The sequence below is a fragment of the Scatophagus argus genome, chromosome 7, assembly GCF_020382885.2.
Source record: "Scatophagus argus isolate fScaArg1 chromosome 7, fScaArg1.pri, whole genome shotgun sequence".
NCBI lineage: Eukaryota > Metazoa > Chordata > Actinopteri > Scatophagidae > Scatophagus > Scatophagus argus.
This window is the reverse complement of record NC_058499.1, coordinates 17,131,060-17,153,748: the sequence shown is the minus strand read 5'-3', so window position 1 is coordinate 17,153,748 and position 22,689 is coordinate 17,131,060. Positions and strand designations below refer to the sequence as shown.

General features: G+C 41.4%; 1 protein-coding gene across 1 annotated transcript; it reads left to right on the top strand.

The window, feature by feature from the left end:
* The first annotated feature begins 8 nt into the window (after positions 1-8).
* si:dkeyp-19e1.3 (USP6 N-terminal-like protein) lies at positions 9-22,667 on the top strand. Its single transcript, XM_046394402.1, has 14 exons — positions 9-146; positions 12,534-12,607; positions 13,034-13,119; positions 13,459-13,498; positions 13,598-13,678; positions 14,056-14,163; positions 14,272-14,381; positions 15,913-15,961; positions 17,389-17,509; positions 18,025-18,119; positions 18,369-18,434; positions 18,661-18,760; positions 19,187-19,339; positions 19,437-22,667. Exons 2-14 carry the CDS (start codon positions 12,542-12,544, stop codon positions 20,843-20,845), a joined length of 2,484 nt encoding a protein of 827 aa, XP_046250358.1. The 5' UTR covers positions 9-146; positions 12,534-12,541; the 3' UTR covers positions 20,846-22,667.
* The last annotated feature ends 22 nt before the right edge of the window (positions 22,668-22,689 follow it).

Here is a 22,689-nt window from a genome sequence, read left to right as displayed (position 1 = left end):
TTTGACCAGCAACGGTTTCAGCGAAGCTAATCGACAGTAGAGGACAAGTCTTCAGAACAGTGACAGCGTGTGAGAGAATGAGAATAGTGGATTTAGTTTCTACTTGTAGGCACAGCGCAGCAGAAGAAGGGAAGTCACTCCAAAAGGTAAGCAGCGACGACGTTTCGTTATCGAAGCGTCTTTTCTACTCTGTTTACTATTCTCTCACTTTGCAGTTAAAAGCACCGAGGACGCTTGTATGCGGTTTGCCATAAAAGTGTTTTCGTCAGGATTTCTTCATCTGGACGTTTTCTGTTTTGTTTTTTTTTTATTATTATTACAACTTGCCCAATCCACTACAAATCAGCAAAGGAAGCGATACTCAAGCTACGATTTGTAACGGACGTCGACTCGCGCGTGTACGGCTCTGGAGAATGTTAGATTGTACAGGTAATTTATAATTAAGATCTGTGATGGTTCTTTACCTGGGAACAGATACATTTTACTGTAAGAGTAGATGCTAGCAAGACAAACCCTCTGTGGGAAGGGCAGTGAATGGGCACTTTTCTAGGGGAATTTCTCATTTTCATCACTCTTTACGGGCTTTCCGGCAGTTAAATGGCACGTAAGCCCCTAGCTAGGATGGTGAGAAATGTGTCTGTTATGGGATCCGCCTCGCTGTCCTTAATTTTCTGGTTTCTCACACACCAACTAACAGTATGTGCTTCCTGTTTGGTTGAGATGCCCCCGTATGAGGGCGATTCTCAATCTGTTTCAGTTTTTGCATCCAGTTCCGCATTTCAATGAATGTATACATAGCAGCTATGAGAGAAGAGTCAAAATCACGAACTATACTTCTGAACGAGATGACAAGGCTGTGCATTTAATTCTAAGGGGACTAAAGCGGGATTTTACTCTACACATCCCACTACACAAACCACAGATGCTCCAGCGTCCAGAAGTAGGCCAGTTGCTGGTCTCCATGTCATGTCATGTCATGCCATGCGTGGTCCCCTTTGGAAGGTTAACTGGGAGTCTCGCTGGTTCATACACGGAGTGGGGGAGGTTGCAGACAGTCTGAGTGAAAGACCTCCAGCAGGATTTAGCTCTCATCCTCTGCCAGATGTCTGCTGGTCATTGTGTTGCTGTCATTTGCCCCCCTCTTTGTGTTTTTGTTTTCAATGCAATGCAGCAGATGTGCATGTTGCTAACAGAGAGTGCTCATTGTCTCTTGCCACCACACCCCCCCCCCCTCCCAAAACGTTTTTGTGAATGAATTGGTGCATGTTTGGACTCATTCATGTTGACACATGCTTATGGATGCGCAGGATCTCATAATCTCAGAAGTTCAAAGTCCACAGACTGTTTTTTAAATAGCTTTTTGTAGTAGCAATGAGTTCTTTGCTTACCTGTGCATACAAACCTCCACAAGCACAGAGCATAGCAACACTTTGTTATTTATAGTTTTGTATTTCTTTTCTTATTGGTATGTTCGGCCTTTGGTGTGTGTGACACAGTGCTTGTGGTCAGAGTAGGAAGCCTGACAGTACAAAGGTGACAGCACTGATGCTGTACATAAGTGTGATGAGTGGCATGTGAGAGCTGTCCTTCGTTTTCTTTCAACGTGTCCCTTTTTCTGTGTTCCTGCTATTTTTTCTGCCTGTAGAAAATAGTGCTGAGAGATGAAGTCCCAGTGAGCCGGACAGTTGTCAGTTTTACTGTTACGCCATTTACACCAAGGGCATTTCAAAAATAACAATATATGCTCATTGGATCAGAGTATGTTAACATTCGTTGGATTGTATATTTTCTTCAGTGCAAAGCAGAGGAGAAACTTTAACTATAAGATATGGCCGTGAACTGAACATGTATTTGTCGAAAGCTTTCAGGCACTTGAATGTGCTCTGAACAGTGATCTGACTGCCCTCTCTGATGCCAGCCGGATGTGAGCTGCGTGTGAGGCAGAGCATGTGAGCCCTTATGTTGTTATTCTGCCTGTGAAAGGGCCTCAGTTAGCAGCATTTGCCTTTTTTTTGTTATCTCAGAATAAAAAAGGTTTAGTTTAGTTAGTATAGTTCATCTCACTCTCACCAAATTCAGCGTTTGTCTGTGATTCTCTCATAGCCCCAATCAGCAGCCTTCATTCTGTCATGTTTTGATAATATTATTTCAGTGAAAAGGCAACAATAGCCTTTTTTTGTCAGGCTGAATTGCGGCTTTATGAAAGATGTCCAAGGCTTACAAACGCACCAGTGTCACAAAACGCGCCAGATAGTGAAGCGTTTTGTCAAACATAAAGAAGACAGAGAGGCTTCAGCCCTGATGTGTGACTCATGAAATGTCGTTTCAGAGTTTCATTGTTGTCTTTTCATATATCTTGGAAATACAGCCTATTCCGTATCCCTGCTTGTTTTGGTCAGGTTTACAAGGTCCTGGGGCTGTATTCATCAAGCTTCCCTGGTACAAGGAGTTGCTTGTAGTGCTGAAATGCTAAGAAAATTTTCCAAGAATTTCACCTCAGTAGATCCTGTGAAAGATAAGAAGTTATTCACAAAGCATCTTAGCTCCTAAGTTGAAAAACTGTTAGCAGTAGGGAGGAGGACTTTTAAGAAGACAAAGAGGTAGGAGAAATATTGTCTAAACAATGAAAGACTGAGTTAATGAAACACTACAGATTAGATTGTTCAATTCAATTCAAATTTAAAAACACTTTATTTATCCCCAGTGGGCAATTTGGATTGTGCAGGGATAATGTTTGTGATCAAACTCATTAGTGATGCAATCACATCTCCCACCACTCAATAATAATGTCAGAAATGGAAGTTATCAGAACACCGTGATAATTGGCAGCTGGAAAAATGCGACGCTGCACATGATGGCTTTGGTCTGTCGCAACCTTCCTCCAGTAGAGTGATCAAACAAACAACTACAGAGCTTTCACAGTTCCCCTCTCTCTCCCTTTGTAAAACATGCCCCCACTTTTTATACTTCTCACTAAGTGAAAAGTCATTAACCAGCTGCGCTATATTCTCCCGTGTTTGCTTTTTGCTTTGCACTGTAACTGTACGGCCGAATTTCCCTTTCAAAATGGTAATATATATATATCATACAGATTAAGTTCCAAAATTCCCAGCATGGTAAATAAACATAAGAGAATAAATTTAACAATAATCAGCATCTGAAAAGATTCTTGTGTATGTATCTGTGAGGTTATTTTAAAGTATGGCTTACAGAGATGTTCATGACATTAAATAGTATTCATAGTTACCAGTGCTGGGTATTGGTTCTCAGTACCTTTAACATATTGACTGAATTAACCCAGTACCAAGTAGCATTGAAGCTACTCCAGCAAAACGATGCTGGCATTCAGTTCTTTTTGTACCCAGATCTAGATTGTTAGATAGTTTTGCTTGCAGCCAACTGGAACAAGCTTTCTTCAGTTTAAAGTGTTCTGTGATTGGCCCACCACAGTAGCTACAGCCCCTACAGTCTGTGGCGAGGTCAAGGGCAGTGTATTTGACAGAGTTGGTGCTCAGCATGCTTTGATATCAAGCAAAGTGCTCCATTGGTATTAGTATCTCTTTAAGGGAACTGCTATTGGTAATAATACCCTAATAATTACAAAATGGCTTCACCAAGATTGAGTGCATTTTTAGATTAATTTAAAGTTAGGCTTCCTTTTTTTTTTTTTTTTTAGGTTAAGTCAGGAGGTCTTTGAGAGTATTCTCAGCACACAGTAGCAGTGGTGGGAGTGGAGTCACCAGGGCTGCTACTAATAATAATTTTCATTAACCATTACTGTGCTGTTATTTTCAAGATTTTTTGATAAATCATGAATCATAAAGTTTATAATATGTCAGAAAATTGTGAAAAAAAAGCCCTCCTCTCATCACAGTTTCTCATAAAGTTACATCACCAAAAATATCCAAAGACTCTTCATTTACTGTCATAACTAGAAAAGAAAAACAACAGAATATCAAAATGGCCGGCAAACAATTTTTCTTCAACCAACACATACATGAATTGACAGCAGCAGCAGTAGTCGTTACTGGGCTACGGTCACACCTACACACTAGTTCAAGTTTCCAGTTAAACAAACCTGTGTGTGGTCGTGGACTGTGGGAGGAAACTCTCAAGACACAACACGCAAACCCCTGACCAGTGGACCTCAGACCCGTGACGTGACTCATGATATTTTTGAGCTAATACTTGGTTATTCTCAGTGCCACGATGATGATCATCACTATTAGTTCCTTTATAGAATCTTAAAACACAAGATGTGTAGAATCACGTATTAAACAATGTGTTTTTGACCTGTTTTGAACTTCTGTGAGTGCTGAAGTGATTAGACAAATAATCAATTTGTTGATCAACAGAAGATTAATAAACAGCAATTGTGATAATAAATGAGTCATATCAGTAATTTAACAAGAACAAATACTAAATAGTTTTAATCTAATATAATCTAAATACTTTTCAAATGTGATTGTTTTCTACTTTTGTGTTTTGTTTTTTTTTAATATAATTTTTAATCATTAGTTGCAGCCCTACTTGCTGCACAAAGTGGTAATCATACTTAGTCATGTGTTGGTATATTACATTACATTCTGGCTCTGACAGAAAGTATTGTGAAATTTGCATGAGTTGAGTTTATATGAATTAGCCCAAGCTATTCCTCACACTCCTGTGGCGAGGTTGTAGTTTGTCACTGCTGAAGGCTGAAAATAGCTACACCACTGAGGAGAAGAGTGATAGCACCATGGGATAATAGCCCAAATACTTGTTTGTCTTCTGGCATTTGTATAAAGACTAAATTGGGCAATCTTGGAAATTCCCTCTCTGTGATTGTCTCTAGTTTATTTCTTCTTTTAGATGCCACTTCAGATTTGTTTTTACTCAAAATACTTAACGTCTCTGTTGTTGAAACGTGATGGAATTACAGTTTCTGTTCCCCATACCATAGTCCTCTGTTTAATAATAACCATTTAATTTAGACATGAAAACTATGATAACCATATGCATCATTGAAGCATAACATAACTGATGCTTAGCGTTTGATTCGTGACCAGCTCACTTTGGCCCTGGTTGCACCTCATGCGTTGAGTTACGTGCTCTCCATGTGTTCACCTTTTGAATTATTTAGTCAGTTTGGCATTGTAAAAACAGCAGTGGTGTGATGCAGTGCAGAGTTTGCAGTAGAATACAATGAGTATCAGAGCAGGGGGTGTCATGGGTTAATTGGCTTAATGTTGGTGCAGTGAAGAAGGTTTGTATTGCAGAAAGACTTTCAGAGTCTATAAATACATTTTTGAAAACAGTTACAAGATCGAATTCAAAATAACCTGACAGACAGTGTAGGGTTACACAACTTCCCCATACGCTGTTTCTCTTGTGCATTTCTTTACCATGCATTATTGATTGGTCACTTCCATGTTCAAATACAAGTTTATACAGCTTTTCTAATGTTATATCATCAGTTCTTTAAATTACAGATGAAATCTTTGACTTGGCTTCACTGGGAGCACTATGACTCCATCCTTGCAAGGAAGAGGATTCATTTATGAGAATGTGGCTTTCTCAGCAGGGTCCTGTGGTCTTGTGTTTATGAATACTGTTCCCTTGACATTCCTGTCCTCCTCATACCACCCCTCGAAAAAGTGCTGCCACTCTGGGAAACAAGGCCTGTCTGGCTGGCCTGTTGGCCTGCTACTTCAGCATCTGCAACTTTCTGTGGTCATTCTTATATTTAGATACCCCCCCCCCAGGTAACGGGGGAGACAACAGCTAGGACCCGAGATGGTTCCCAGGCTGGGTCAGATGCAGGGTCAGGTGATAAAGAGCCCCCTTTCTCAGATTCCAACTTTTTATTTCCTTTATTAACTTGGGGGAAAAGGTTAGTTTTACATGGTGAATGTTGTTGGTGAACCTGTGTTTTGTGAGCTTGTCTTTGGGGGAAAAAAAAAGCAAATGGACCATGTTAATACAGAGTGGAGCAGGACAGAAAAGCCTCTTGGGGACAACAAGCTATTCTGAGCCTTGTGCTTTTCCTCAGTCCCTGTGCGCTGGATGTTTCGCCCCTGGGTCACACAGTCTCCGTGTCACTGCTATTTTCTATGCAACACAAACACTACAGCCATAGAAAAGAATCAGAAGGAGACAGAAGAAAGAGGCTCAGACGCCAAGAAAGACAAGGAATCTCTTGTGGAGGAGACTTTGTGGCAGGCCATCAAGGCTTCTCAGCAGTTTCCACTTATTGGCCTAATTTAGTGTCATTCTTCTTGTTGTTCATAAGTTGATTACCTAGTTTATCTAGTTTTGCTGTGGTCTCAGTGGTCACTTCAACCTAGTCTAAAGTAGATTAAGTTACTGTTTGTCATGCTTAGCCGTGAGTCAGTGGCCTCAATGTACACGTCCTGAGAGGAACTACTGGGGAAAGGGTAAACAATTGGCCATTGTCCATGCACCATCACACCTGCAAACGCCATGTGTAGTAGCATGGGGCTTCTGTATTTTTATGTTTGCATCCTTTTTAGATGTCTGGAGGGTGATGGCATTGAAGTGTCTGTGTATATCATCGGACACGTTGTGACTGGTTAGAACAGCAAAAAAATCAACAACAACAACAACAACAAAAAAAACGCACTGTACTTAGCTGTATTTTTTTTAATACCATTTAGTCATCATTGTGTACTATACACTCGTACTGTAACACTCTCTGGTTTACATGAGTGCCTCAAGTCTGCAGTTATCCAGTTTGAGCAGCTTTACTGTATCTCTGAAGTTCCATCTGGACTCCATACCTCCCTTTAAAGAAAAAGACAGCTGCTGAACATCTTGTACCAGCCTGCTTAGATTTTCTGTGGGTTGACTTGATGATATTCTTAGTCTCTGATGGGCTCCCTTTTATAGCCTGACTTTTGTTGGTTTTCAGTGGCCAAATAAGTGCTGTGATGAGAGGATATTAACAAAAGATCTGTGGTTAGGCAAACTTGACTGCAGTGTGAGGCAGGAGCCTAGAATGGGAGCTACTTTATCATTAACACTGAAGTTTCCTCCCTTTTCTACACAGTGGATCTCCAAGAAATCTGTTCTTTTTCTGATTCATTTTACACAGCTACCTTTGCCCCTGCTAAAAACAGAGAAACCACCTCTTAAAAGTGATCCCCATTTCTTTCTCTGCTATTCGCTGCTTCTTTTGGACACATACATGCTTACATGCACACACTGTGTGTGTCTGTCACCCATTAAAAGCTGGAGCTCTGAAGCCATCTGGGAGTTCAGCCTTCTTCATGTGGAAATTAGAGCCATGTGGTTGCTTGTTAGCCTCTTTCCTTTTCTGTACTGGAATGATATGCTTGTTCTTCACAATCACTAAGAGCCTACAGCATTAAGCAATGGAGTGACGGGGATAATAACACACAGTGCATTACAAGACATTCTTTGAAGTTCATCGCTGTGAATTGTATTAGTATTGACTACTGTAATTACTGAAATTATTACCCTTTACTTGTTCACTTATCATGGATCCCCCTAGTGAATAGATGTACAAAACCACCACGGCTGCAAAAGTAGCAAACCTAATGTGTGTTTTGTTTTGTACAGACACCATAACACAGTGCAGTCACATTCAAAAACATAGATGTCATGGCATAAAATGCTAAAGAGGGGCATGTGATATGGTTTTCTTGGTCCGTTTATAAATCATCAAAATAAGCTGGTATTTTCTTGCATGTCTGTGGTACTTGGTGGATGATGATCTCAGACCCCAGGGCGAAGTAATCTAAGCATGTGCAGGACAGATGATGGTTCATAATACAGAGTATGCTCTGTGTGGCTAACCAGGTTGATTGAGCACACAGCCCAGGCTTGTCTGATCTCAGAGCCCAAGTGTCCTTTTGGATGGCCACACAACATTGACTGATCATTCAGTGGTAATGAGAACTAAGCATCTGTCATCCTCTTCACATTCACGCCATCAGCAGTGTGGGAAGATTGCCAGCTGCAAAGAAGATGCGCCGCGACAAATTTGATCTGAGAATTTGATAATTCTCCCCATAGGGGTTTTAGTGCAACATCTGTAAGTAGGATAAAAACATAACACAAATCTACAACCCAGTAACTTGAGTTCATCTTTTTTCTGACCTTGTTCTGTTGCTATAAACATTCCACACCCTAATGTAGTTTCACTTTAGGTTTCAGTTCAGGATGCTTGTTTACTCAGGCACACATACTAATCAGACAGTAAATACCAACCCTTAACTAACACACACCGTCAGTCCTGTTTAGCTCACTGCACTCCAGCTAGTTAACTACTGCCAGACTCCTCCTAATCTGAAGATTTCGTTCTGACTTTGCTCTTGCACAAACTTCTGCCTTAAATCTGAGTGCTTCTCAGATTAATATTGAATATAAGCCAAAGAGAGATCGTTATGGCTCCAGGATAAATAGAAATATATTTATAAAAGAGGACTCCGGCAATACAGCATGTATTTTACATTTTAGTGTCACAATATATTTAAATATAATGTCAGTTTACATTTCTGTGTGCCTAAACACATATAGCACTGAGATCAATGCAGATCTGAGACTAAGTTCCTATTTTTCTCATTTTTTAGAAAAAGGGCAGACATGCTTACAGTTGTACTCCTTGTAAGTCTGTGTCATAATAAAATCATTTATCCTAATAAATTCTGCCTCATTGAAGTCTAATGATATATAATCAGACTTTAATGTCTAATTATATCACACCTCAGTACATGTGGATTATACCCTTCCTGAACATGACACACAGACACAAGGCATTTAGAGATTCTGTTGAATTGGTAAGGGAAGTTTTGACAGCTGGATTTCTGTTTCAAACCATGTTATGAGCTGGATATGATTCAGGATGCTTTGCTCGCTGTTTGTGGTTACAACCTTGCACTGAGAACTTATATACGCAAGCTAGATTTAGAGCTCTATGTCATAACAGGAAGTGATGTCACCCAGGCCCCAGGCTCAACGTCTTGTATCCTGTAAGCAACCAGTATATCAAAATTTGGCCATACAGGAATTTTTTTTGTTGTTTGTTTGTGTTTTTTTGCACTGCATATTCAGCGTCTTCAGCTATCTGGAACTATCCAGAACTGTGTGAACACCCCCACCTACCACTTTTCTCACCATATCAGTCTTAGTCTGCCCACATTTCAAGAGACATTTGAGGGGATTCTTTTTTTCTGTAAAATATGTTAATATCTGCTGTTGTGTCTCTGCACTTCACTCCCAGATTCCCCAGGTGTAATGTTTGATTATGTTTGCGTGATCTCTCTCCCACTCTGTGACCTTCTCTGCAGCTTACTCACCATTTTCCTCTGGCACGCATCTGTTTAACAACCTTATCCCCACCACATCTAGCCACCTTTCTTGTCACCACTTGAAAAGAGCGGCTCTTAGTAAATTTCTCTCAGCCAACAGCAGTAAGATGTAATGCTTTTGACAGAGTGCCATTTGAGGAGGGCCTCTGCTCTGTTGGTGACTCACAACCAAAATGCCAGTAGTGTTAATGTGAACGGACCACCTTGTGGTATTACTCATGTCATTCCTGCTGACTACAAACACCAAATCTGGATAATTTGAGGCTCTGTCGGTAAAAGGGTTTTCCTTGGTTGGAGGGCTTTGTTGCCACACTCTTTTCAGTTTTCATTGAACCTGTTGTTGAAGGAGTGGCGGTCACTGGTTTCCTTTTCTTCCTGATCCCCAACACAATACTATCAGCAGTCTGGAGACTCAACACAGGAAGTAAGCAGCAGGGAGGCTAAAGATGAAGAATAACAGACCTTTATACCAATTTACCTATTAGACAGCGGTTTAAAAACATCTCACAATTCCCCACATGCAGCTTGAATGAAAAACCTGAGGACTGTCTCCTGAGCCTTGGTGATGTTTATTTCTCTCATCTCTTACTTATCATTATGTGTGGCCATGTCTGGATTTTTATCATTCATCTGTGAAATAAGAATAATAGCCAGGAAAAGAAAAGTAGAAGTTATTTCATGATAATGGTGATCTGTAGTATCAACACAGACCTAAATATTGGTTTTGATCCCACTATTTAGCGTGTGAAGCAGTATTAATACATATTACATCACTTCTTAACACTATAATGTAGTTTTAAATGGAAATAAATACACTTTTAATGTGTGTATTAACATATCTCATTTGTCAACAAATATAAATTATCTTAAGAAGACACGTTTTATATAATCACAACTGTGTTTTACTGTATTGGCATTCAATACTGCCTCCAATAAGTCATATTTTTTCACATAATGTACATTAATAAACACTTAAATATGCTTCCAGCCACATGATAGTGTTTTATTAACCATACTTTCACCCCTGAGAGGATGCAACAGCATCCAGAAAATGAATCCAGTCTTGTAAAGGAAGGCTGCATTTAAAGTTTGAGGCAGGCTTTTTACCTGATCCTATGATATACAGCATGGCAGGGCTGGTAATGGCACTGCCTCACGGACAACTCACTCAGCTGTTCAGGAAAACATGCTGACGCTTTAGAAAACCTAAAATAGTTCAACCTGAGTTGGACGAGAAAAAGGGAAATTGTAAAAAGTAAAGAACAGAACAGCAGAGGTCTGGTTTCACTGACCACCTGTGAGACATAGGACTCAGCTGTTGTTTTGATGGAGAAGCAGAATGGGGATTTGGAGATGTATGTGGCTGAGGGACGTGGTACCTGATGAAGAGGAAATACTCACCAATATTCTTTATTGATAAGTCCTCTTTTTTCCCTCTAGAAATCACCTCACCATTTTTAACTTTCACACCTTGGGTAAACTAAACGAAGGCAGCAAACTAGTAGAAATATGTGGAAAGAGCTCTACCTCTGAACCAAAACATATATGATTTTTGAACAAATATATGCTACCTACAAACAACATGCATCTTGAAATTTAACAACCCGCCCCGCCCACTGCTCTGGCATCAAGGTGTAAATTCCACTAGAGAAATGTCTCATTGCTCCAGAAGAAAAAAATGTCCTAGTCAACACAAGGTTTGAGGGTCTGTCACAAAAAGTGAAAGAGTCTCTGTGAGAGGTGACACCTGTTGCTTCGAGGCATACCAGACACACATACTGCCTGAGGCCTCAGCAGGCTACACATGCTGTCAAGCGTTCGCGAAAGTATTCCTCAGTACACAGCATTTGCAAATCACCTTCAGATCTTAAACATTTAGATCGTTGTTAAAGGAGCAGTGAAATATTTGCTCTGACTTTCATTTTAACTTAGCCTGGGCAGCTGTCCCATGACAGCATTTAAGGTTACAGCGCAACAAAGGCATTGTTGTTTAACCTGCTCCTTAAAATACACACCCAAAAGTGGTGTAATGCCTGCACTGAAGAATGCCACTGGTTGGTTTTGTATTTGTTTCTTTTATCTCCTATCATCCACTGTGCCTGCTAGGCATTGCTGGCATATTCCTCATTTTCAAACATCACGCTAAGATGCTGACCTGGCAAACAAGGGGCGAGGCTGTTTTCTCTTGGGAGATTATTCAGCCCTGACAACTGCTTAACAGCTGAGTGTGCTGCCAGAGCACATCAGCCCAGGGAAGGCTAGAGACAGGCTTAAAGGGGCAGACTGGGGTCAGGTATGGGTGAGAGAAAAGGAGGAGGGGTGAGGCTTGAGGTGCGAGTGCTGGTTTCACAGACGGCTGTCTTCTTCAGTTATCTCTTGTCATGGGATCGGGCCAGTCGGTGGCCTCCTCGCAACTTGAGCATTTTGGGTTAGCACCAGTGCATACATACATGAACACTCACACACATACTAGAGATATGGTAAGTCTCATGACTGTCAGTCTTTGACACACTTCAGACATGCCTTTCATGACCCACTGGCCTACTCTGACTGTCTGCTCTCAAGTGGAGTGATATACACATTGAAATATACATGTCTTCTTGCTTTCTTTATGTACTTTTTCCAGTGATCACAAAGTAATACATCTGTCTTCAGAGACGTGCCAGAGGATTACTGAGTTTTTTGGGGTTTTTTTATACAGGATTTATGCAATCCACCAAGGAAGGAAAGCTGCCTTGGAACCATTTCACTGCACAGATTAGTTGATTAGATGAGGTTTAAAGGTTTAGTCTAAATTGCTCACATTCTGACCTGCCCTGCCCTTATCAGATATAATCATATTTACATCCTGAAATTTAGACAAACTTGAAAGAAGATGAGGAACAGACTGATTTGAATTTTGACTTGGTTTTATTTTGTTTTGCAATCCTAACTTCACACTGAACTCTAATGCCACCAACTGTTTTGTCCGCTGAAGCTGCTGACAGGCTGATTGCCTTGTGGTTTGTGTCTTCACACTTCTCAGTCTCCAGCATGCTACTGCACAGTGGTCTGCAAATACCTCCTGTTATTATGCTGATGAGATACATGTACAAGCCAGAAGTGTTATCCTACTTTGCTTAAGTATTACATTAATACAAAACGTATCCATTTGACGTAGTTTATGCCAAATTGTTGATGTTTTTGTTTGCTTCCTTCTAGATTTGGACATGAAGAAGGACATAGATACATTGATAGCAGAGGAACGCGCTGACATCATCACTAAATATGATAGGGTAAGTGTGTGCACAGGAATACCATCCGCTAAATCCGCAAAAATAACAATGCTGATGACCTTTATGATAAACATTGATAATGTACTTTTGTAGCTTCAAAATCAACAAATTGTCAAATTGTCCCTTTCCTTGGGACAGATGCAAACAGTGCAATTCATGAATATTTCCTCAAGAAAAGGCAGTCCAGGTGTACCTTCCTGTACGGGGAAGGCTCAATTAATGACACAGTGACTGTGAATGCTGCATATGTAGCTCACAAATTAGGGTTAAAATGGTTCCACATGACCGGTTAGAACAGGAAACGAAGAAAAGGACAGGTGAACGAAAAGATGAAAAACAGGAAATTTTGGTCTCTGTGTGGTAGGTTAACTGGCTTATTTTTCATACAGTATTTTCAAAAGATTTTGTTATGTGTTGGTGTTTCAGGGCAGGCAGGAGGGTGTCAACATTGACCCATGGGAGGACGCTAACTATAGCATCTATAAGGTCACCGACCGCTTTGGCTTCCTGCAGTAAGTTACCTAACCTAAAGCTTTGAATTCTAGGTGACTGTTGCTTCCCCACTTCCTCTCTTTCCCCTTTCTCATCGTATGATGATGTCGTGCTAAACATATTAGATTATCAGAAATGTTCTGGTAGTATTTTTCCTTCCTTATACTGTTAAAGACATGGGTTGGGGTCCCATTTTTGGGACTGCACAGATTAGTGGAAAAACTAATGTATGCAACGATACCAGATTCAGCGTTTTAGGCTGTATCGGAGGTATTTCAGATGGTGGTATCGGTTTCAGAACAACCCTATAGATTATCCTCTTCTAATACATGTTGTGTATTTTTCCATTTCTGTCCCAGTGAGCAAGAGCTGCCAACGCCCAGTGCTCTTGAAGAGAAGGTATCAAATTTTGGCTCGTCCAGGTTTTGACCTTGCTTGTATTTACGACCTTTAATATACTCAGGTGATCACATTCATGTCTGTCTTTCCTCTGTGCAGCAAAAGCAGCAGGAGATAGAGCGAGTGGAGAAATGGCTGAAGATGGTGAAGAACTGGGATAAGTACAAGAACAGTGACAAGGTGTGTAGCTCAGTAGTGAGGCACTCCGACACACCAACATATACTGTCTCGATTTAGTACCAGCTTCCCTTTTTTCTACTCAAATTATGTAATGTATTATTTCTTATTCTGTTAATGATTTGTTTTCCATTCCCCTTTTAAGCACAGCTTATTCCTTTAACGCTCCCTCCTCTCCGGTCTAGACAGTTAAGGCAAGCACATAAGTGCATGTGATGAGTCCTTGTCATTCAAGAGAGTCAACAAGGCTATGTCTTACAAAGCAGCTTTTATACATGACCCTCTATCTCTTTCCTCTTGTTGTTGTAGTGAAGGCTGACTTTTTATGTTTAGAGAGTCCCTACTCATGTCTGTTCATGTGTCTGCCACATGCATTTCAGTTGGTGAAGCGTGTGTATAAAGGCATCCCTCTGCAGCTGAGAGGCCAGACCTGGGCCTTGCTTTTGGACATAGAGAAAGTCAAAAAAGAGAACAATGGAAAATATGAGGTATGAATCCTAACAGTTCCTGTAAAATGCAGAAAATGCAAAAGGGTCAATTCTCAAGACACTCAAGACAAGATTTTGTAACACATTTGTTTTCTTTCTGTCCTCCAGAAAATGAAGCAGCAGGCTCGTAGCTTCTCCACAGAGATCAAACAGATAGACTTAGACGTCAACAGAACCTTCAGGAACCACATCATGTTCATGGACCGCTTTGGAGTCAAGTGAGGCCTTAGCTCCACTCAGCAGAAAGATTTGTGGAATAGCTTGCATTTCAGCTTATTGACAAACCTTACTGATACAGCATGGTCTTTTTGTCATTCCTTTATTACAATATTGCCCTCCAAATGAATCACATGACATACTCTGAACTTTAGCATATAAAATATGTCGCACATTTTGAGGTATCTTTTGTGACAGACGTCTTCAACCCCTTTCCTATCATACAGATATCTACCAAGTTCCTATTTTTGTTTTCTTTGTCACCTCACATGCTCAGGTTTTCCCTTGCTTAGTCTCTTACAGGGTGTGACCTCTGGCTTAAACCTTGAGGCAGCCCTACACTCACACACACACACAGAAAAAACACAAAACCAAAACGGTGGTTTCCTCCTCTCTGTGTTTTATTAGCCTTCCTGTCAGTGCACAAAGCCCCACAGGAAATGGCATTCATACAGAAATGTGCACCGACATCAAGCGTACATCTGACACAACACAGTATGCTGACACGTAAAATAATGGATGTATGAGCTTCAGAAGATGAAATTGGGATAAGTGTGTTGTATAAAAATCTGGAAGCTACTGGTTCATCCTTGTCAGTTAACGTGTCTAAAGAGTGTGACTGAGTGCTCTCCTCTTGCTCTCTGTATCGTACTTCCCCCTCGATTCAAAGCCACTGAGTCCAAACAGACCAAAACACTGCTCCATCCTGCTTGGCTGCCCACTGCTTCCCTGCAAGTCAACAGCTGTCCCACTCACACTGAAACACTGACAGCTATTTAAAGTCCCTTTCCTGTCTCTGTCACTGTCTATAAGACATGTATTTACTATAGAGGCCTGGAGGGAAGAAATCATCTCTCGTCTACATTGTATTTGTTAGTGCTCTTGCTCCGCTCATACACATTCGTGCACACACACACACACACACACACACACACACACACACACACAGAGCAGCTGCCTTATGTTTGCTGCGTGAAACCATTGAGACTTCAGATGTAATAAGCCACACAGAACCCTGTGGTTTAGAAACTGGATAGAAAGCAGCATGCTGTAGAAGAAAGCACGTGATGAAAATAGAAAATATTGTGTTTTTATAGCTTACCTTACTGATCCCTTAATTCTGGAAAACTGCCTTTTTTTTCTGAACAGCACCGATAGATTAGAGAAGTCCTCTTACACATGCCCTTCATTAATACTACTGGGTGAGAGACTGACTTTGCGCGCACGGAGATAGACATAAACACACACACACACACAGTTATACAGACACTACCAGCATGAGATAATGCAGCCGGGGTTTGCCAGCCCCCCACAGAAATATTTGCTGCTGTTTTGAATCTGTCTGCTGATTGATGGACTTAATTTAATAATGAGGTGGTTGAGAAATATTACTTGTGTGGGTTTTGGGGAATTTTCATTTTAAAACTCCAAAACCATAGTCTGTCATACTGTTTCACTGACACTCTCTAGCTTGATTGTTTCTGAGGAACCACATCCTTGTCATAACTCTTGGCTTCTCTGTTCCCTTTCTAGGCAGCAGGCACTGTTTAACGTACTTGCAGCATACTCGGTCTACAACACGGTAAGTTATCACCGTGTGTTTGTGTGTATACTGTAGATGTATGTGTTACGTAATGTGAAGGATATTGTGTATACTGGCACAAAAGCAGCACATCAGTGGCGCAACAGCTGCAAGTCCATCAAGTGTGTTCCACGCAGCAAAGAACAGGCCAAGCACTTTCGTCCGTGTTCAGAGCCTTGGGTGAGATCTTTTATTTATGAGTGTGGCTGTGACTGAATGTACAGAAACACAGTGTAACAATATAACCACAAACCCACATCCTTGCTCACCTCTTAGACTGTTGGGATAAGTTCCCCTTTCCCGTGTCATTTAACAATCAGGGAAACAGCAAATGAGCCCTTTTGTCCAGCTCAAGTGTTCAGTTCTCATGACAGCCTAAGCCAGACAGTTTCATCCTTTTTTCATTTAAGAAACAACTGTAATCTGTCTTTGCGTTGTAATAATAATAATAATAATAATAATAATAATGATATTAAAGTGTTTGAAATGCAGTTGTGGATGTTTTAAAGTGCCTCTAAATCCCTTGGTAATTTCTCCACCATAAGACAGAGTTTGTCTCTGTTGGCTTTTGCAAACAAGGAATAATTCTCTGTGTCAGCACAAATTCACTAAAACACAGTACATGTGTATGTAGATTCATCAGTATTAGTTCTTGTTGAAGCACAGTCTGGTAGGAATAGAAATACGACCATCCAAGACTTGTTCAGTACATTACATCTGGCCACACACAAATACAGTCTGTTTTTCACATTGGGTTCCTGCGTGGTAGAGGTGTCAGAGCTGGAGGAAATGGGCTTGTTCAGTTCCCTCTTTCCTTTTTCCCCTCTTCTCACATACACTGCTCAGAAGAATCTGGGTCAGTAGGAGAGAAAGAGAGAGGAGAGGGAGAGAAGAAGAGAGGGGTGGGGGGTGTGTTTGTCCTATGCCTATGTGATGGGAGAGAAGAATGTGGAGAATGTGTGTTTTAACCTCAGTGTAACTCTAATTATATTTACTGTATTTCCTTGAAAGGATACCTCGGAGTGTTCATTTCTAGCTCGTCAATAAATCAGCCTTAATATGGACAAATACCAAGTGTGTGTCAGGTTTTGTGTATCTGTGCTAGCCAAGGGCGATGTGCTCAGTGTAAATCATTGAATCATCGTGGAGTCAAGTTAGCCGTGATTCAGGCTGAAGACATGAAACTACTGTGAATGTATGCTGGGCTACAGTAAATATTTGAACAATCCTTGGTAGAAGTGTTTATAATGTCATAGCTGCATCTCCTCGTGTGCAGGATAACCAAACACATCCATAGTCTGCCTGTAGACCACATCAGACATTCAGGTGCTCCCTGTCTGTGTGTGTGTTCTATTAAATTATGAATAATTCCTCTCATTTGCCCAATCTGTTTAATTGAACCTGTCTCTTCTCCTGTGTTCCACCAGGAAGTGAGCTACTGCCAGGGGATGAGTCAGATCGCTGCCATCTTGCTCATGTACTTGAATGAGGAAGATGCCTTCTGGGCTCTGTCCCAGCTCCTCACCAACAGCAAGCACGCCATGCACGGTGAGAGACAGGAAGAAATGAAGACAGACAGAAAAAAAAAGCACAAGCTGATTAATGTTATGATATCAAGTATCGCAACAGTTCTTATTAAAAAGGATTAATTTTATGTGCAGCTATGAGTTGTGAAACTGTAACTCAGTCTGTATGTTCTCACTCAGGTTTGTGAATGTACACATAAATTACTAAATATGCATAAGATTTGCACAAATGTCTTCAGTGTCAAAAGCTAAAAAAAACAGAACAGTTTTCAGTTCCACTTCACGTATGCCTCTAAAATGAATTGAATTAAAATTATTTTAACTCACCACACAAATACTTATATATTGCTACAACATAATGCATAAAACCACAGCCTTCATTTTAGTGAAAGTGATGTCACCTTTTTTTTGCAAGTGATTGAAGCACATTACAAAGTTGAATACTTTTTCATGTGTTAATATCATGTCTCTACCATCCCCACGCTACATTTACGACCCTTTGATTTTTATTTATTCATTTATTTTTGTGTGTGTCAGGGTTCTTCATCCCGGGATTTCCCAAGCTGCAGCGTTTCCAAGCCCACCACGAGCTGATCCTCTCCAAAATGCTGCCAAAGCTGAAGAAACACCTAGTAAGTACATGTATATGGCCGCTGCTTTCTGTCCATGAAAGAAACATGGAGCTAATGGATTGCTGAGAAAATCTATTTGGGTCATTTCTCCTCAATTGTTTAATTTATGCTCCAAAAGGCCACATGTTCAGAATGTTGTTGCGAGTCTAAGAATTTGAACTATTTGGAAAGTGAGATTTACTATTGAGAACAGATTGTGAGGAGTGACTTCCCATAGAGACTTATTTCTCATTAATTCACACCCCACAGGAAAAGGAGCAGATGACAACGGGGATTTACACCACCAAATGGTTTCTGCAGTGCTTCATCGAGAGAGTGAGTGTTTGGATCCCCTTGAAGAACAAGAGCTGCACGAATGCTCCATCTCCAGATCTTCCCTGTTTATATCTATTCCCAGATGTATTCTGCATTTAAACTCAGCCACAAATCAGTATAACCATTCTGTTGCTTTTATCTTTGAGCACACAACCACATCTAAAGTGCTTTTCTTATTTTTTTTTTTTCAAACTAAGTCTCTGCTGCTATGTGTATTACATAACAGACCCCGTTCACCCTCACCCTGCGTTTATGGGACATCTACATATTGGAGGGAGAGAAGATGTTAAATGCCATGGCTTATACAACATTCAAGTTACACAAGAGTGAGTATGAGACTGATAACACTGTCTTCCGTGTCGTGCTAAGAGAGTCAAACCAGCTCAGATCCGGCCAAGGCTGCTGTTGCCATACCAGTGAGTGTGTGGATTACTTTGCATGCTGCCTCGCGCTCAGCTGCCTCCTAACTGGATGGCTTACATAATGCAAGTGGCCGGTTGCTGTGGAGAAGAATCAAATGCTGACTTTTTATTGGTTGCTTGTCTGAGCATAGCCTCAGCACATTGGTTGAATTCTTGCAAAACAGTTCTTTTGACATTTCTTAATTTTTACTCAGTGTATGCTTCAAAGTACTGTCTTTAGCAATGCTATTTATATCATGGTTTGCTAAAGTTACCTGACATGTAACCTCATGGCTTTTCATACCCCGTTCTATGAGTCAACTTGCCTCTGTGTTGTGTGTGTCCAAACAGAGCGCCTGCAGAAGCTTCAGTTAGAGGACCTGAGGGAGTTTCTCCAGGAGCAGCTGGCTGTTTCTTTCTTCCTGCCCGATGATCTGGTGATTGAACAGTTACAGGCTGCTATGTCTGAGCTTCGCAGTAAAAAGCTGGACCAACCACCTCCAGGTTCAGATGTGTTCTTCTATTCATTTAAGCTACATTTACATGTTTGTCTGATACATTCTTCATCAATTAATTTTGTATCCTCCATTTCTTTTTTTAGCCAAGTCAGATGAGCTGCCAAAGAAACCTCTGGGTCAAGAGAGACCAGTTCTCCTTTTGCCTCTGCAGCCAGACTCTTCTCTGGAGGTCAAAATGAATCTGCAGCCCCAAAGCCAATCCAGTGCAGAGGGCCACCAAAAAGATGTCACCGCCCTACATCAGACCCCTTCACCTGCTGAGCCCCAGGACTCCAGAACCCCTCCTTTGCCTTCACCTGACCCAGTTGTAGTCCACACACAAGGAACCCCCTCTCCTGTAATGGCGTGTAAAGCACCTCCGTTACCCCCAAAAGCGAGTAAACCCTGTCTGGAGGTCAGGTTGGACAGAGATGTGAAGGAGTCGCTTTCGGAGGTTATCCAGACCGAAGATGGCGGAAAACAGGAGAATCAACCTGAAGGTTCAGAGACAGAGGAAAAGCCCATGGATTGGCCTCCACCCTATGAGCCCTCTGCTCTGGATGCTCTTACCCTGCAGACTGAGGAGGAGATCATGGACCTTCCAGATCTGCCACCTCCACCTTTCTTTTATCCTGAGCACAACAATCAAAGCCCTTTGGGTAGGAGATCACCCTACCCAGGCAGTGGCCCAGAGACCAATCACAGCTCTCCTTCCCCCCGCTCGGCCTCACCACTGGTCACTCCAAAGAAGCCATCTCCAAAGTCATGCCTAAAACCACCCACATCTCTCAGCGTCACACAAACAAAGCCTCCTCCCTCAAAGGCTTCATCTCCTCATGCCTTCAACCCATCTTTGTCCTGCTCTCCCAGACTTCCTCCTCCAAAGCCAACCAAGTTCCCCGTCTCGCTCTATGTCCCAGTGACCGCGGGAGACCGACGGCCTTCCAACACTTCCCAGTATGACAACCTTTCTGAGGCTGATGAAGACGACCGTTACCTGGAGAGGCTACTGGGCTCCACGCCTGAGGAAATTCCCAGCATGCGCCACAAACCTCAACATAACACTGGCAGAGACTATGACCCTGCTCTCTACCCTCTGCCTCAACCTCCTGTGTTCATCCCTTCTTCATCTTCTCCTGGTCCTCCCTCACCGTGCGCTCTCCCCAGTTTGCCCCGTGAGCCAGAATATGAAGGAGAGGACAGCTGGGTGAAGGATTCCATCATACCCCCTCCTCCACCAGGTTTTGCAGACAAACTCTCTCCTCTCCAATGCACTGCTACTAGCTGCTCAGATACTAACAGAGCCACCTCACCTGGGTATTCTAAGCCTTTCTCTAGGGGCCCCAGGAACCATTCTGCTTTTCCAGCACCGCTGTTGTACACCGGGTCTCCCCCCGGCTATTCCAGGTCCCCAGGACAGTCGGTGGTAGGGGCACCCTTGGTTCGATCAAGCCCAGACTTTTGCAGGATGCCTCCAGGTGGACAGCAACTTCCCAAATCAGTGACCTTTTGAAGTTTCCAACTACCATTCAAGTGTTAATGATTATGCCAGTATGATTCATACTCAAAGCCAATGAAGAGGTGAAAGGCCAGTAGCTATTCAATGTGTGTGTGTGTGTGTGTGTGTGTGTGTATCTGTTTGTGGGTATGAGAAAGGACTTTTTTTCACTGATATGTTCAAATTTCTGTGATACTTGCACCCTTTTTGCAAGGGCAGTTAACTTTTCTAAGTGTCAGTTTGTATTTAAAACTTACTGTTTGCACAAAATGTGGGTTTATTAACTCATCTACTCTTGTTGGTGTATCAGACCAGATTTTATTTTCAGTTCTTTGGATGGTAATGAGAAATCTACACAGAAATAAGGTGATCGAATAACAGCTGCATGTTTCACCATTGCTTCATCTCCAGTTTGTTCCAACTAAGTGTCTTAACCTGACTGCAGAGCACTGATGGTAGCAACTCTAACACAAGGGCTTCTGAGGCTACAAAGTAAGGACATCTTTGCTAAAGCACCCAAAGCCTTTACATTAATACTGTATTTATGATAAACTGTGAGCTGGCTCACACATCTTAACAGTTTGTCCCACTGAAATGAGCAGCTGTTTTTTATCTCTCTGTTCGTTTTCTGTATCTTCAGGTTAATACTTAACATAACAAAGGCCCACTAAATTGGGTTGCACCAAAGCAGCTTGCATGCGAACTTTAAAAAGAAAAATTATAACCAACCAGCAACGGGGACATGTGGTGCATTTTTTCCACTGAGGTAAATACTTAAGCTAGTTTCATTCACATGAAGCCCAGCCAGGTCATTTTTTTCCCCAGGCACACGGCAGTGGGTACTCTGTGGGTATTTTGCTGCTTTTTTTATTTAATACAGGATTTTTTTAGGATGCTACCAATTTAAACGAATGGATTGTTTGTCTGACACTTGATTTCACAGTGATATGTACTGTTTCATGTGTATATACATGCATGTATCATGGTTAAATAAGGTGGAAGTATAAGACTAAGAACAGTAAGATTTGATTAATTCAACATATTGCCAGCACAGTGCTGAGTTACAGCAAAAGTCCTGGTCACAATATTTATGAGGAGTAGCTCCATCTAGTGGTCAGATGTTTTACAGCTCGACCGTAATTGTGTTTAAGGAGGCTTTTGGAAAGACGAGTCCTGATCCTGTCATAAATTTTACCTGCATGTATTTATCAATGTGCACATAGTCATTTCTGCATTAAGATGTCAAATGATAAAGTAAGCTAGAGATAAAAATCCAAGGACGGACACTGGGGACGGAAGTGAGTGGATCAAAGCTAAATTCTTTCATGTGCACAGTCATGTTTTAGAGCTGATGACAGTGACTGTGGTGTCAGAGGAGAAGTCTTTGAGAAATAGAAGTTGAGTCATAATATACTGTACAAGGACCTAATAGTCAAACATGTTTATGTTGTGGTTTCATTCAGTTATATATTACATTATATGCTGTGTCTAAACATCAGTTTTGTTTGTTGCACTGATCTTTGTCATTACTAAGAGGTTTTGCATTTCCCTCAAGTATTCAGTTGTTATCTAATGAAGTACAAGGTTACTGCTAAAAACTATTTTCATTTTAAAGAGTGATGTTAATGGATGCTTTGCAGTCGTTCATGAACTTTGGTCTCGTCACTGCACAAGTCTGTCTTGCTGGAGTATTTGTAGTTGTGTAACCTCACCACCACTGACACACCACTGCTCCTTTTATGGGTCTGATTGACATCAGTGATGCTGGGGCTCAGACCAAAGCTTGTGTACATTTACGCAGCTACTTATATGAGTTTTATAAAGACATAAACCTTGAGTTGTCTGTTGTCTTCCCACAC